A 17030-nucleotide genomic window follows, 5' to 3' on the forward strand; every position below is an offset into this window, starting at 1 on the left:
GAACTGTAGCCTCTTTAGCCCTTCCTCATAGTGGAATTGATCCATTCCTTTTATCATTTTGGTCTCCTTTTCTAATTTTCTTATCTTTTTTGAGATGCAGTGACCAGAATTGCACACAATACTCAGTGCGGTCACAAAATGGTGTGAAACTGAAGAATTGTGATACTGATGCATTATGAGATTATCATATTTATTTCTGGAACAAGCTACAGTCTGTGCACCTTTACTGGGTCCTGTTGCATTGATAGTTGGGCTGTGGAATAAGAGATCTTAATCATGCGAAAAGGTCTGTGATGGCTTCAAATGAAGGCCCATTGTGCCTCAGATCACGCCATAGTGAGTGGGATTGGAACAGGTTCTGACTGAGCTGGAAGCATAGTTGTGGAGGCAGACACTCCCAAAAAATTCAGTTTCTATTTATACAATTCACACATCAAACTTGCAGAAAGTGGGAGAGAGAATACTTAAGGATGATGTTAATATATTGTTTTATATATATATATATATATATATATATATATATATATAATAAGCAATCATAGACTTGTTTTTGAAGGTTTGAAAAACTTGAATAAATAAAATTATAAAGTAAAATTTGATGGCTTATGAGCAGAAATTAAGATTGACAAACAAATGAAACATAAGGTGATATCTTTTTCTCCTAGGTTAAGTAGGATGTGAGAGTCCTCACAAATAGATGTTGTCATCAGACAGAGCCCAGGGAGAATCACTGACATCAGTTTTTAAAGTGTTCAGAGCTCTACTGAGCCATAAGAAATTGGTATTCACAGACTCTCATGGCTGCAAGCTTCAGATCTCAGAACAGATATGCAAGATGGCTTCCCTGACGTGGCTTGTATGGGAGACAGTTTCTTCAGAGATAAAAATCAAGGAAGTGGTGAATTGAATAAGACCAGTAAGTCATTACTGATCCATCCTCTACATCATCTAGGACAGTGGTCCCCCAACCCTGTCCTGGGGGCCCACCAGCCAGTCAGGTTTTCAGGGTATCCACAATGAATATTCATGAGAGAAAATTTGCATGTTGTAGAGGCAGTGCATGCAAATTTTCTCTCATGCACTAGTTGGTTGGGTTCAGGGTAACAGGGATACAGAGTGTAATGCCTCTTTGGAGGATATACGTGTCTCCTGGGAAACCTACTTTTATACCTCCTAGATCAGTGGTCCCCAACCCAGTCCTGGGGACCCACCAGCCAGTCAGTTTTCAGGATATCCACAATGAATATGCATGAGAGAAAATTTGCATGCTATGGAGGCAGTCTGCCATCATGTTTCTAAGAGAGGTCATCACTCTAGAAGAAATGAGTTATCGGACATTAGCATGGGACATGTTGAGAATGTTCGGTCTAACAGCAACAACAGTGCACATAAACCTTGGCACGTTTCTGCATGGGACAAGCCCAGTGGAACCCCAAATAATTACTTCAAGCCACTCAGGATCTCCAAAACACCCAAGTTTCCCAGCAGCTCAGGAACTCACTGTCTTAGTGGCTGATCTAATTAAATATCATGAAAGGAGGTCGCCTTCCAAATTTCCTCCAATACAAATTGTCTAACCATGGATGCATCCATCCTCTTATGGGGAACTCACATTGAGGGGCTCCACATCTAAAGTCTTTGGTCAGCTTAGGAAAAACTTCATTGGATAAATTTCTTGAAAGTAAGGTACTATGTTCTACCTAAACAAGCAGGGGGAACACGATCCAACCTTCTGTGTTGGGAAGCAGTAAGAATAGGGAACTTGCATTTCACAAGGGACCGACAAGCAGAATATAAATAAATATAAAAATACATTTTAAAAATTACACTCAGAGTCAAGCAATGAGAATGTCCTAATTGACAAACTGAGTAGGTACCTGGAACTGCATGAGTAGTTCTTTGACAGAGGTATATCAAAGCAGATGTTCATCAAGTAGGTCACACCCAGCATCGATCTATATTGTTGCTGTGAACAAGAAAGTCTAAGGAGAGGGTTAACAGGCAAACTAGCCTTGAATGTATTCTGTATGCATTGAGGGGAGTGTCTTATCCTTCATTCACAGACTTTCCTGAAACTCGTAAAGGGATGGGGCACTATAATCCCCATAATCCTATAATAGCCAAGACAGGTTTAGTGCACACTTATTCAGGACTTGTCCATCAGGGTTGCAATTTAGTTTGGGAATTCTCCCATACTCATCACACAGAATTGAGGAACTTTTCTTTAACCTCAGATATTTTTGGCTTCTAGAAGAGACTACTTAAAGGCTATATGGTTGTAAATGGAGGAGGTTTGCTTTTTTGGTATGAAGGAAAGCTCTAGATCCTTTCTCCTACTTTACTAAAAAAAAAAAATTGCTCAAGTATCTTCATATCTCAGTTAGGTTTCATCACAGTACAGTTGGAAGTTATCTTCATGAAGTCGATAAACCTATCTCTTGTCAGATTTATAGCAAGGTTTACATTTATTAAAGCCCCCTTTAAAACCTCCAAATGTGCCTTGGCACTTCAATGTGGTTTTATCCCAACTGATGAAAATTCCCTTTAAACCATTAGACTACTGTGAGCTGCAGTACCTGACTTGGAATGTCATATTTTTGGTGGCAGTCACCTTGGCATGCAGAGCCAGCGAGCACCAGACTCCAGTGACTTATCTACCTCATAGAAAGTTTTATAATAGAGTGGTTCTGCAGACACATCCCAAGTTTACAGTTTATTAAAATGTAGGAAACGCAAGGTACACATGGTTCTTAGCAATTTACAATAAAACATACATAATATTAAAACCATTGAGTAAAACCTGAAACTAAAATCATAACACATAAGAAGCTTGATAGAGAAGAATAATATGTGAAAAAAATTACATATAAAAAATTGAATGGTATGATTTCAATTCAGGGATGATCTGGGGAATACAGGCAGAGCGGCAAGGTATCACAGCTTTGACAAGCACAACAGTGTCGGCAACTTTAGAAATCATCGCAAACCATGTTGAAAGCAATCAAGAGTTCTTTCCTGAGGAAGTGTCAGACTTCCACTTTAACCAGTAAATTGTCCTTCCAGGATTTTTTTTTTTCCTCAAGCCATATGCCCACAAAGGTGAGCAGGCCTTGCATAATTTGGAGTGCAAGAGATCTTTAGTCTTCTGTCTGGAATGGAAGGAAGCCCTTAGACCATCCACCCAGGTTTTTCTTTCTTTTGACCCAGATAAACCTGGAATTGCCATAGCCAAATGAACACTGACTAATGGAATAGCAGATTGCATCTCTTTCTGTTATGCCTGGGCAAGTTTGACCCTAGAAGACAATGTTAAGGTTCATAGCATTAGAAACATAGCAGCGTCAGTGGCCCATCTGAGTTCAGCATCCATGGAAGAGATCTGAAAACTACAACATGGAGTTCAATCCACATATTCACACTGTGTTCCTTTTTCCCTAGGAACTCCTGATACGACAAAAAGTTTGATCAATTGTGCTGAAAGGTTTATTTGAGGCTTAGAATTTAGCTCCATCCCCGCTAGGGCCCATTATTTTTATTTCTAGATTTTAGAACAGACTAATATTTTTGGAAAATGACTTGTTGCCATCAAAAACATTCTTCATGTTGTATTTTCCCATTTTTGTCTGAAGGCAGCCTATAGCTAGAGATTCCCCACCTGTGACTACTTTCACATCCTGCTTGCCTCGGAGAAAACAAAAGTTTCTTACCAGGTGTTCTCCAAGTCCTCACAGAACCCTCCTGCCTCTCCTAGGAATTGACTTCTTTTATTTAGTTTCATTAAAAGAACTGAGAGGGTTCCTGTCCAGTGCCCATCACATGGGACAAGCCTGCACATGCTCAGTAGAGCTCTGAAAGCTGTAGAAGCTGTGATGTCAGCGATACCAGCCAGAGCTCTTCTGATGACATCACTCACCTGTGAGGATTTACATCCTGCTTTCCTCAGAGAACACTACAACAGGTAAGTAACTAACAATACATTTCTTGATTAGCTTTTGGGAGTTGCATTCCTTTCATCAGGTCAAAACAAAGTGTAGTTGGTCAAGCCAAATGATGTGAATATTTGTATGAAAAGTTAACTAGTAAAAATGCAGTTTACAGATCACTAATGTTACATAAAGTTTCTGCTTTACTTTGTACTGGAGACCAGGTAAATGTGCTATTGCTGAAGTTATTTTATATTTAAAATTATCCTATGGCCAGTGGCATTAAGTATAACTCTAGTCAGACCACAGGGACCATGTTAACATCTGTTACTTACTGCCCATGATCTTTGCTAATGTACCCTGCTGCTGTGTGCTTCACTCAGACTTCCACCTTATAGATTACTTTACCTACACCCCTTGTCATTCCTGAGTACTCAGTTAACCCAGAAGATTTAAAAATGTAAATTCCAGCATGATTTTCTTAAATATAATTCACAGGCCTATCAATTCATTGAATATCCTTCGGAACATCCTAAAGAAAGTGTCGGGGTGAGTATTGCTGCTTTATTTCAGTAGTTCTTTGTTTTATTGGGTCAGTAGAAATTATTTGTAACAAACAGGTTTGATTATTGTAGCACTCTGTACTATGTTCTTTCTGAGATAAGTCTTAAGAGACTTCAGTTGTTACAAAATACTACAATTACACTGCTTGTAGGGGGAAGAAGTATGATCACAAAACCCCAATTTTGTATTCTGTTCACCGGTTGCCGATATAGATGAGATCTAAATTTAAGGTTTTATGTTTTGATTTTTTTTTTTTAAGTGCTTAAAAAGAGGACTTCCAAGCTACTTAGCAGAGTACTTAAGCAGATATGAACCTAACCAGTCACTTAGATCAGTGGTTTGACACACCTGACAGGCCACGCTCACATGTATGACACACTGCTCATTACAATTCACGGCGGAAATAAAAAGTAAAGGTCCGGTAATTATTTTTATTGTTTAAAATGACACAAGGAAAAGATATGTATTCTGTCCGAACAGAAATTGCATAAACAGTAAACATCCCACACCAAAACAGCACCAATTTCCAGCACTTAAACAGTAACCACCTTACCTAAGAAAAGGCAACACTGAAAATATTACACCAGGCCTTAAGACACCAATACATCTCCTATTAAGAAAACGGATCAAGTCAGGCTGCTATAGAGCCCTACACAGAAACTTGGCTTGATGTGCTGACCCTCACCTAACAAAGAATAAAGAGACCAAAACGCATAACTAGAAGCATACAGAAAAAACTGACTTGGAAACTGCAACAAGCCAGAGTCTCTGTATGCAGTGTAATAAAGGAAAAAAGAAACATCACCCATCCTTATAAAACAAATCAAGAAATATAAAATCAGTAGCAGTAAAACCATACTAACAAAAAGAACAGATTATTTCGAAACAGCTGATGAGTGGAATATCCAATAATTAAAAACTCATAAAAAAATTTCTAGATACTAATAAAATATTTCAAAATAGCAGACACAAAGACCCAGTAATAAAAAATAAGGATACAAAAATTTTTTTGCTCTGCATACCTGGGAACGTTTGATATCCAGGTCTCTTGAGATTGTTTTGAATTAGCAGGAGGAGGGGTGGTTTGCTTGAAACTTTCTCCTCTCTCTCAGTCACATATCAGCGCTATCTCTCACACTGGCTCTCAGTTACACACCTATACACACATGCTCTCAGTCACTCACATATACGCATGCTTTTTCTCTCACTTATATAGGCTCTAAATTACACATTTACACACACGCTGTCTATCTTTTTTCATGCTTACACACACAGGCTTTCAATCACACACATACATGCGGTCTTTTTCTCTCACACACAGATTCTCATTCACATGCTTACAAACATGCTCTCTCTCTTTCTCTCATTTACACACAGTCTATCAATCACATACTCACATGCTTCCTCACCTAAACCAGCTCTCAATCACACACAGACACACATGCTCTCTCTCTTACTTATACATACAGGCTCGCAATCATACATACACATGATCTCTCTCACACACAAAGGATCTCAATCATACACACAAACTCTTTCACACAAACAGGTTTTCAATCACAAACTTACACATACAGGTTCCCAATCGTAAACTTACATTCATGCTCTCTCTCTCACAGGCGTGCTCTCAATCACAGACATACTCTCACATATACAGGCTCTCAATCATTCAAATACATGCAATCTCTCACTCACACACACAGGATCCCAAACACACATGCTTGCTTGCTCATTCACTCTCTCTCCCTCCCTCCCTCCTCAGAACTAGTGGCAGCAGCAGCCTCCTCCCTACCCTAACCTCCTTCATTTTCAGCTCTCGCGGAGAAAGGAGTCCCATTGGCCGCGGGGGTTGACGTTCTTCTTCATTTTTCTCTGAGCCGTGCTGCTCACTCCTCAGGCCGCGCCTCTCTTCTGTTCTTCAGGCCAATGCTGACCACACTAGCATGGTCTCTTCTTCCCGCTCATGCACCCGCTGCTCACCACTTCCTCTTCCGGGCTGCGGGGGGGGGGCGGGACCAAGAGACCATGCCGGTACCGCTGACTCCAGCTGTTCTGCCGCGTTCCGCCCAAGCTGACAGCATTTTAAGCCCGGGCGGAGGAGGACCGGGGAGCAGCTGGGTCAGCGGGGGACCGGGAAATGTGGCCAAGAACCTGCGTGTTCTTGGCGACACACCGGTTGAGAACCACTGACTTAGATCATCACAGCATTATTTGCTGATTTGTACCATCTCTGAATAAGACAAGGCTGACATCTACACAATTTGTTTTTGTTTATTTAAAAAGGCTTATAGCCCACTGATCCACAATTCTAACCAGGTTTACAATATTCCATCCATAAAAATAAAACATCTACAAAATTATAGATCAGCTTTCTGGAATGTTCTCCCTGGGGATTTTTGTGAGGAACTAAACTGAGTTTTAGAAGAAACTTTTTTCAAGGAAGTATATGGAGGCTAGTGGAGAAGTACTGATTTAAGTTAATATGGTTAGAGAGTGGGTAACAGAATAGGGTAGAAATAGAAATGTTGAAATAGAAAGGGCAGTGAGATTAGTAAAGAGTTTGATTTGTTGTACATTTTGTTTTAATGAAACCACTTTGGTTCTTTTTCAATAGGTGGGATATCACATTTTTATATATAATAAACAAACATCCAGTTGGATGGTCTCCACTGGCCTCCCTTTGCTTTAAATCATCTGTCTCTATTGCATTATTGCTGGCTTTCCTGGCATGTAGACAGATGGACTCAGGACCAGTGGGTTTATGCTCCTCTGCCAGCAGATGGAAACAGAGCAAGCTGATGTGACAGTATACATAACCCTGCAGTGACCCCCAGCCTGCCTGTATTCTCCGTCTCCAGCAAATGGTGGACATGCATCTCCTTTTGAGCTTTTTGAAAGGAGAAATTTGAAATTCTAAATTGAGGAAAAGAAAGCTCCCCTCTCCTGCAGTGATACCTTAAGGTCCCTCCCCTAGTTGAGAACTCCTGAGGTGATTTCCATGGTGTGCCTTGGTCCGGTAGCTGGGTTTCCCAGCGTGGACCTAACTGCTAGTTCAGTTGAAAAGGCAGCAGGTGTAGGAGGCTGAGCGCGGTGGTGATGGCAGATGCTCTCTCCTCCCGCAGCCGGAGACCGTCTCTGTTCTCAGCTGGTAAACGCTGGGCTCAGGTAATGTTTAAAAAAAAAAGGAGAAAGTTTTATTTGAATCAGAGACAGAGGGGTTTCAGGACTTCCTGCGGTCTCCGTTCTCAGCGTGCTGTGCTGATGTTCGTTTTCGTTCCCATTGGGGTTAGGGAACTGGACAACCTGGCTGGTTAAGCATCCCGCAGTGGGCAAAGCCCTGCTCAGGTTTTTTTTCTCACATGCTGCATGATAGACCACAGTGGCTATTTTTGCGTGCTCTTGTGCATGTTGGCTGCCCTTTATAGGTCTTCGGTGTGTGCAGTGGGTTGGCTCTGTGCACACATGCGCTCGGTTTTTGGGCTCTCTTTTTACGTGCACAAACGTTTTTACACGCTTAACTTGGTGCACTGGTTGTGTGTGCACCTTGCTGCATTTTCTTCTAGGCACTTATTTTTGGGGCGTATTTCATTTTTGAGCACGAGCCGTTCTGACGCACGTTTACCGCAGTGATGGCGCCGGTAATCAAGAAGCCTAAGTATCTTTCTATTTGTGTTGCCTGTCATATTAGGGCTTCTCAGCCTGACTTGCCTTCTAATCCAGCACTTCTCAACCGGTGTGTTGCGACACACCACTGTGTCGCCAAGCACCGGCTGGTGTGTCGCGTGCTCCCGGGCTCTCCCGCTGCTCTTCCTTCCCTGCTGCCGTTGCCGCCAGGCTATCAGCACGTTCAAGCCCAGTGGGAGTGGCAGCGGTGCTAGAAGAAGCTGTGGCACCCACGGCTGGCCTTTCCTTCTTCCCGCACCTGCGCCCCCCCTCCCCCGTGACCCGGAACAGGAAGTGATACACTGTGCGGTGCATGGGAAGGAGAAAGGCCATGCCGTGTGGAAAAGTAGCAGCAACGGCAGCAGCATCGGCCCCCGAGCAATGGAAGCAGCCGGTAATCGGGAAAGGAGATAGCAGCATGAGCCTCCTGCGGCCGATGGGATTCTTCTTTCTTGGCCTGCGGGAGCTGGAGGAGGAGGCGGCTGCTGCAGCTACCATTTGTGCTCGGGGGGGGGGGGGGAGGGAGAGGAAGTGAGTGAGAGAAAGAGAGAGAAGCAACCTGTGTGTCAGTGAGAGAATATATTTGATTGAGAGCATGTCTGTGATTAAGAGAAACTGGTCAGAGAGCTGATGTGTGTGTATATGTGAGAGACAATGAAAGTGACTGCTCAGGGAGATGACTGATGTGCATGTGAAAGTGTGAGACATTAGGGAGGTGACTGATGTGTGTGTGTGAGAGAGAGAGAAAAAGCATGGAAGTGAGAAATCTGGGTATGTGAGAAAGCATGGGAATAAGAAGCCTGGTGGTGTGGGGGTGTGTGTGAAAGAAAGCATAGGAGTGAGAAGCCTGATTTTGTGAGAGAGAGCATGGGAATGGGAAGCCTGTGTGTGTGTGTGCATGCATGAGAGAGAGACTGGTTGGTAAGGTGACTGTGTGTGAGAGAAAGAGACTGGTGTGTGTGAATGTGAAAGAAAGAATGTGATTCAGGGAATGAGAAACCTGTGCACGTGGAGAGCGAGCATGGAAATGAGAGAGAGACTGGTGTGTGTGTGTGTGTGTGTGTAACAGAGAGAAAGTGATTATGGGAATGAGAAGCCAGTGCATGTGAAGAAGAGTGAGCATGGGAGTGAGAAACCTGGGTGTGTGTGAGACACAGCATGGGAGGGAAAAGCCTGTATATGTAAGACAGAACATGGAAGTGGGAAGCCTGTGTGTGTGTGTATGCATGAGAGAGATCAGGTGACTGGTGTGTGTTTGTGTGTGTGTGAGAGAGAGAAAGAAAGTGATTATGGGAATGAGAAGCCTGTGCATGTGAAGAGTGAGCATGGGAGTGAGAAACCTGGGTGTGTGTGTGAGACACAGCATGGGAGTGAAAAGCCTGTGTGTGGGTATGCATGAGAGAGATCAGGTGACTGGTGTGTGAGTGTGAGAGAGAGAGAGAAAGAAAGTGATTATGGGAATGAGAAGCCTGTGCATGTGGAGAGAACAATCATGGGAGTGAGAGACTGGTGAGTGTGTGTGTGTGTGAGACAGAGAAAGTGATTATGAGAGTGAGAAGCCCATATATGTAAGTAGAACACGGGAGTGGGAAGCCTGTGTGTGTGTATGGCATGAGAGAAACTGTTCAGGAAGGTGACTGGTGTTTGTGTGTGTCAAAGACTGTTTGGTAGATGATTGGTGTGTGAGAGACAGAAACTGGTCATGGGAGCATGACTGGTATGGTGTGTGTGAGAGAGACATGGGTCCTAAGGAAGAAGACCATGAGTATAGAGCTTAGCCTCTACTGCTGCTTCTGCTGTGTGCTACTGCCTGCATGGAAGGAGGAGTAGGAGAGCTGCTGGAGGGGGTAAGTAAAGGTGGCTTTTTAAGTTTATTTTTCTTGATTGACTGCAATTTTAATTATTTAATATTATGTGATGTGTCTGCCTTTTTGAAATATTTTATTGGTGTTTGGAGAATTTTTAATAGTTTTTATGAGTTTTTAATTGTTGGATGTTATTCTGTTCATAGCTGTTTTGAAACATTTATTCTGCTTATTAGTATAGTTTTACAATTATTTCTGTGTGGGGATATATAGCTGCTTGCTAGTTCTGTTTTCCTAATAAGAGGTGTATTGGTTTTTAGGGCCTGATTTAATATTTGTAGTGTTGCCTTTTCATAGATAGGGTTGCTCCTGTTTGAGTGTATTCCATAATACAGGTGTAACTGTGTGCAGATTAGTTTATGTGCATTACTACAGATCCTGGGAGTATGTCTGTGTCTGTTACCAAGATGAGATATTTTACTAGCATGTAAGCGTTTGTATTAGTCTTATTTGTTGTGTTTTCTCAAGAGGACATGCATTGGTGGTAAACTGCTGTCTTTTCATAAGTAGGGCTATTGAGCCTGGAAGTAGAAGGAGTTTGAGTTGCTGTTACTGAGATGACACCAGAACCAGAATACTGTATGTTTTTTGTAGGGTGAGTTGTATGGGGAATGTCATAATTCTGCTTTACATCCATTATTGTGAGTCAGGGGGGGTTCCCGTGGATGCAAACTGTACTTTTACATCTAGCCCCGTGACGATCATGGGTCAGTGTGTCATGCATGTGAGAACCATCTGTCAGGTGTGTCCCAACAGAAAAAAGGTTGAGAACCACTGGATTAGATGGCAGTACCTTTTTTCCCCTCTGCTGTGAGTCTGGGATACGGCGGTGGAGTGCGATCACCCACGCTCGGGGAAACTTCACCCGTTGCTGGTAACTCAGAGTGATACGTTGTGGGTGTCGAGGCTGAGAAGGGGAGGAATCGGCTTTCCCTTTCTTTTTCTTACCCATTCTAGTACCAAAAAAAAAAATTGGCTGGAAGGGGGCAGGCAAAGGCCGCCTCGAGAGCCTCTGGTGCCCGCAGAGATGCCGGATGGGATCGCGGGCAGAGGAGACTCGCAGTATACCAGGTAGATGAATGAGGTCCCCATAAAAACACATTTTTGAAAGACCGCTTCCGCTTGCAAACGACCTAACATGGCCAATGTTTCAGAAGCCTCATGTCTTCTTCCTAGGGTCAGCCATGTTTATTCTATAACAGATCACAAAAAAGAGTGTTATCAGCACGAGAAAATATTTTAAATATAGACAAGGGGAAAAGAGAAAAAGGGGGTAAGGGGTAGGGAAAAGAGATCAGAAAGGGGAAGGAAGTAGAGAAGGAGCAAGAATGCATGTGGGGGGGGGGAGATATTGGGAGAAAGGGGGAAGTCCAGGGGGGCAAGGTTGCCAGTTTTGGAGAAACCTAAAAATTATTACTGATACTCTGAACCACCCCTCTCTACCCCTGGGAGCCCTTCTACTTGCCTTCCCCCTTCCCTAGCATTTCAGATCACTAAAAGGGCCAGGCATGGTCTCCCCTTCAGTAAACAACTCCAGAGGGCTTGCTCCCTTCTTCCCCCAATCTCAGCTCTGCACTCTCCCCCCATCCCCCGGCACACATTTGTCCCAGCCCTCTCAGTGATTTGAAATGTCCTACGTGGCTCTTCTTTTGAAAAGTTTGGGAATCCCTGCTTTAAGGTACCTGAGAAGAAAAAGTGAAATTCCTAACACTTTCAGGCGTATGGCACAGTTGTAATAACAAAATTAGGCATTTTTTTACAGTAGTGCTAGTTTTTCTCAATGACTGTCAATTTGTGAAAAGGGAGAAAACTCTGTTATCAAACAGCTTTGTCTGTACTGCATTAAGGATTCAATTTAGTAAGGCTTTTCCCCCCATTCTGTGCTGATGGGGGGGGGGCAGGGGGAAGCTTAGTAAATCAGGCCCTAACTCTGCTACAGAATTTTGTATACCTGTTTATTTTTATTTATGTAATGGATCAGGATATACCTTCTGTAAACTGCAGTCAGCTGACCTTACATAAATGCTGCACTGGGTTTAAAATCTAAAGTCTTTGAGCCGGTCTGATAGCTCTGGGGGCTGCATGCATAATGTACCCGATTTGATCCCTGAGTCCGGTCTTCCGCTCTCCGGATCAGCTGGGGCTGGAGATGCTGCAGAGGCAGCCACAGCCTCACCCCCACCCCTCCCCAGAGGTTGACGGGTCAGGAGGGCGATGCCTGTTAGCCGGATTCAGGGCCCATGATTGCAGCCCTAATACATTGTTCCTGGCCCAGGACTGTCTCTGCAATAAGCAGACTAGGTACATTGGAGAGGTTGTAAATCCCTGGCTAGTTGAGAATGAAGGCTGGTGGTGCCAAATCCCAGCCCTGGTTCTGACTGAGCTGGAGGTACAAAGGAGGAGGAGCAAATTGCTGGGTCAAAAAAGAAATCTAAAGTCAGATCTTGTATATAGCCTGTTACTAGATATCCAAACGGCAGACATGTTTTACCTATATTTGCTCTAGTTAAATTGTTTATCTTTCTTGTAAGAAAATACTTCATTTAATTATAAGTAATTACCGTTAACAGTCTGGTTTACATCTTTTGTCATTTTTCAATTTTAATAATGCTGTAGTTGTTGAAATTCTTCATGCTTTGGGTAATGGTTTTGTTGTTGAACACATGTATTGATTTATCCAAGGAGTCTCTCTTTATGATCCATAGTATTTGATGGCAAAATTACATTCTTGTGAAGGATTCAGCTGAATGCTATACTGCAGGATTGCACGGCTCATTCTAGGGGTCTCTGGATAGGTGCAGTTGTCAGGATCTCCACAATGATTGTATGGAATAATGTTCTGTAGAATAGCAGAGCTAGAAGAATACTGTTTCATGACATAGAAAAGATTCATTTCTGTTCGATGACAATATCACAATATTTATCAATTTTAATGACTGTTTACTTTGTCAGTCAGCAACTTGTCATTTCCAAGACTGTTGTGGTACCTCTGGGTCTCTCTTCCTTGGCCAGACATACATGTGTGTCTCCTCAGCACAGCACAGTGCTGAGCAGCATTGTGGGAGTTTGAGGCTTTTGGAAAGGATAGGGTTGACTTCCCGTCTCCATTTTCTTTCTCTTCAAAGCATACATTTTTGTGGGTGCACATCAAACAATTATCAAAATACTCAGAGGGACTAAAAACAGAGGTGAAAGATTTTTATTTTTAGGTAAAACAAACAAATGCCCTTTCTGCAAGTGACGATAATCTGCAAGACACATCACAATCTGCAGAAGCATCATATTTGTGCTTCAGCTGGTCGGGACACAATTATCCGTGTGATTTGCACCTCCGGAACTGGTTGTGGAGATTTTTGATGAGGGCTTGTTAACAATCCCCCTGAAAGATGCTGCAATGTATTTGTGCTTGCAAACCTTCTCTTTAAGAGTACCTGTCATATCAGTCTGTGGAAAATGAGTGCAAGATTGGTTTTTGTTTTCTTGCTGTATCCTGGAAAATGGGAAGCCAAAGGGCTTATAAAACTGCATAAGCAAAGAAGTGACATAAGTAGGAAGAAAATCCCAGTGTGTACAAACTATATAGAGATGCTCTGAAGCTGTCCAATGTTTCGCCTTCTTACCTCTCTTTACAAGTTAGCTACAATGTCATCAATACCATTTCCATTTGAGGCAGTCTCCCATTAGATAAAATGCAGAAATGCTGGGGATTGTGTGCATGTATATGTATAACTTTTTAAACTTTATAGTTGAGTTTACAATGAATCACAAAGTATCCACTTTGTAGAGAAATATGATGAGAAATTATATTAATAAAAGTAACATAACATTGGAAACCTTCCGCATCTAGAGGGGAGAGAGAGAAACTGCAATAACATGAATAACCCATGATTATACTTCTGACTTAAATGGATGCCACACTGGGAGAACCGGTGTATGCAGCACTGTACAAAAACAATGAAATGGTCCCCACCTTGGAGAGCTTACAGTAATTTTAAACAATCCCTCTTTTCTCCTTCACTTTCTGTACCAATGAATGTTACTGTAGCCGTTTTAGCACTAGACGACTCTTATTTATTCTGGGACTAGTTCATATGTCTTCTAGTGCTCATTTTACATAGAAAAGATTTACTGTGCATAAAAGCTCAGCTTTGCCAAGTTTCAAGCATATAAATGCTTTCTAGTTGGGAGATTATATGCTTGGAAAATGCTTTGATTCAGGCCTTCACTGTTTGCTTCTAATTAATAGTTTTTGGTACTAGTTTGCAGGAGGGTTCTTACTTATTGAATCACGCAGCAGGAGACTCTTCAGTTTCTATCTACAAGAGCTATCTTGGAAAAGTGACCAGAACTGCTTATAACCTGCATCAAGCTCACAGCTGCCTACCTCAAGTGCCCTCCACCCTTTCTGTTCCATGGGTCCCTTTGGATCCCACGCTTGTGTTACCTTATCATCTTACCCATGGTAGAATCCCTTGCACCTTCCCACCAAAGCCTCGGGACTTCATAGGGAGGAAGAAGGTAAGTTGGCTACTCTGTACAAATTAGCTATGTGCTTTGTCCTCTCAGGAGACACCTGAATGGCCTACGTGCAAGTTAAAATATTGCAGCCTTGAACTAAAATGGAAATCTTATTTATGCTCCAAGCACTTTCTGCTGCAAGTTTACCAATATAAATGACATTTATTTTCCATTGATTGTACATCATAACTAGTATGTTTGGTTTTTGCTACTGACTATGCATTTTATGTAAGTATAATTATGCTCTGCAATGGATGCCATCAGTGTACTCCAGTTTTCCATTGCTGGATTTCATGTTTAGGAAATTGGCAGAGCTTTTTACCATGGAACTGGAATGCAGCCTGTAGGTCATTAAACAAGCAAACACTGTGCTAATAACACCTTAATAAGCACCATAAAGAATTTGTGTTATGTGCAGTGTATATTTGACATTGCATTAGCACTGCAGAAAGTCGTTTTAGTATTTTCTAAGAGGTCTGCATTCAGCCGTTAACCAGTTGCGTTAGCTAGCCAGGCAAATCTATCTGGCCAACTTAATCAGGATATTCAGCGGCATAGTTGCGCCGCTGAATATACCCAGCTACCTAAAAGATAGCAGATAAGTTTAGCTGGTTAACTTTAGGTCAGTTCTCCAGCATAACTATTTAGCCAATTAACTCTTCTAGTTAACTCAGCACCTCCCAGTTATGCCTCCGCCCCACCCACCACTTAGCCAGCTAATTATTTAGCCAGATAAGTAGTTATCTGGCTTGGTGACTGCTGAGGCAACTGTTCTGCTGCTGCCACTTAGCTCTTATTATCCTTGCAGCAAACAGAAGAGTGGTTTACAACAGGGCCTTTATGACATTTAAGATTGAAAACAATTAAAACTAATGAAGAGTTGCTACTTGCTAGTTGTAGATAAAGTGACAACATTTGTTGAAAGGATAATAACAGCACTAAGTTCATCTAGTCCTGCAAAGGACCATTTTTGCATCTAAGAACTATGTTTTCTCATAAAGGAATGTATTTTAAATGTTTTTGATAGTTATATTTTAACACTAAGTAATATGTATGTTGATTTTTTTGTATAGAATAAAGATTTTAAGTAAGATTATTTGTTTTTGCTTAAGTACTAGGACAAAATTGAACCATGACTGTTCATTTTTTTGTTATCTTTTGAAATATATATATGTGTGTGTGTGTATAAATAAAATAGCATTTGTGTCACTCTTGCTGAAAATCACCTATTTCTTGGGAGTTTGGGGGGCATTTGATGATCGATTCAGTGTACTTGGCTCACCTTAAGATTTTATTCCCAAAATGGGACCATGAGAATGGATATTGAGAAAAATAGGGAGGTTTGAAATTTTGACTGATCACTGCATTTGCCATGGCTCCAGAAGGACCTGCATGCCCTAAATGTAATTACAGAGTACTGAATGCATTTACTGTGCACTAACTGAAATTTCCTACCACCCAGACAGATGGATTCAGGACCCCAGTGGATTATGCACCTCTACCAGCAGATGGAGATGGAGCAAACTGACAACATAATATGTAGACTCCTGCAGTGACATCAGCCTGCCAATATTCTCTGTCTCCAGCAGATGGTAGACGTGCATTTCTCTTTTGGGGATTGCTTCAAAATTTAAGAGGAGAATTATTAGAAGCTTTGAGTTGCCCCGATTTCCTGCGGTGATACCTAATGGTCACTCCCCCCGTTGAGAACTCCTGAGGCGATTTTCTTGGTCCCTCAGAGGAGTGACATGGTCTGGTAGCTGGTTCTTCAGCTGGCGTGGACTTAGCTGATTAAAGCAGCTGAAAGACAGCAGGTGCAGGAAGCCAAGCGTGGCAGTGACGGTATATGTCTTCCCACCCTGCAGCTGGAAACTGTCTCTGTACTCAGTTGGGAAAGGTTGAGCTTGGGTAAATTAAAAAAAAAAATGTTGAACAAGTCAGAGACTGAGTAGAGGGGTTTTTGCAGAACGTCCTTCGGCCTCCTGGCTCGGCACGCCATTCCGACGTTCGTTCCCGCTCCCATGGGGGTTAAGGGACCTGGGCAGCCAGGCAGATTGAACAGCCTGGGTGGGATAGGCCCCACTATTAGGCTTCTTTCTGTGCGCCGCTTGGTAGGCTGCAATGATGTTTTCGCTCACTTTTTTTCTGTGCATTTGGCTGCCCTCTGCAGGACCGTTGGTGCGTGCGAGTGCATCCAACTTGTGCACCCAGTTTCCTTGGGGTGCACTGCCGGTGTGTGCATTCTGGACATTATCCCTGCGCCAAACCTGGACACAGAAGCACCAATCGCTTGGTTTTGTGGCACACTGCACTGGGACTCCTAAATTTTGTGCACCTAAATTTTGTGCACCTAAATTTTTCAGCGTGAATTTGGCTGGACACACACCTTCAATCACTTGTTAAGCATACTAATGGTGCCTGTGGCTAAGAAACCTAAGCGCCTTTCCCTCTGTTTTGCCTGTCACATTCGGGCATCTCAGCCTGGAGTGCCCTCTAA

General features: G+C 42.5%; 1 protein-coding gene across 6 annotated transcripts in view; it reads left to right on the plus strand.

Moving 5' to 3' along the window:
• ICE2 (interactor of little elongation complex ELL subunit 2) overlaps window positions 1-17030 on the plus strand; it is a 158966-nt gene that overhangs the window by 130358 nt on the left and 11578 nt on the right. For all 6 annotated transcript variants that reach the window (XR_003852373.1, XM_029574921.1, XM_029574922.1 and 3 more), the window contains 2 exons: window positions 4422-4472; window positions 14275-14533. Coding sequence is in view for 5 of the 6 variants with exons in the window: in XM_029574921.1 (XP_029430781.1) it covers window positions 4422-4472; window positions 14275-14533 (310 nt within the window). In the remaining variant the exon portion in view is untranslated. The remainder of the gene's footprint in view (window positions 1-4421; window positions 4473-14274; window positions 14534-17030) is intronic.

The sequence above is a fragment of the Rhinatrema bivittatum genome, chromosome 13 (genome assembly GCF_901001135.1).
Source record: "Rhinatrema bivittatum chromosome 13, aRhiBiv1.1, whole genome shotgun sequence".
Classification (NCBI taxonomy): domain Eukaryota; kingdom Metazoa; phylum Chordata; class Amphibia; order Gymnophiona; family Rhinatrematidae; genus Rhinatrema; species Rhinatrema bivittatum.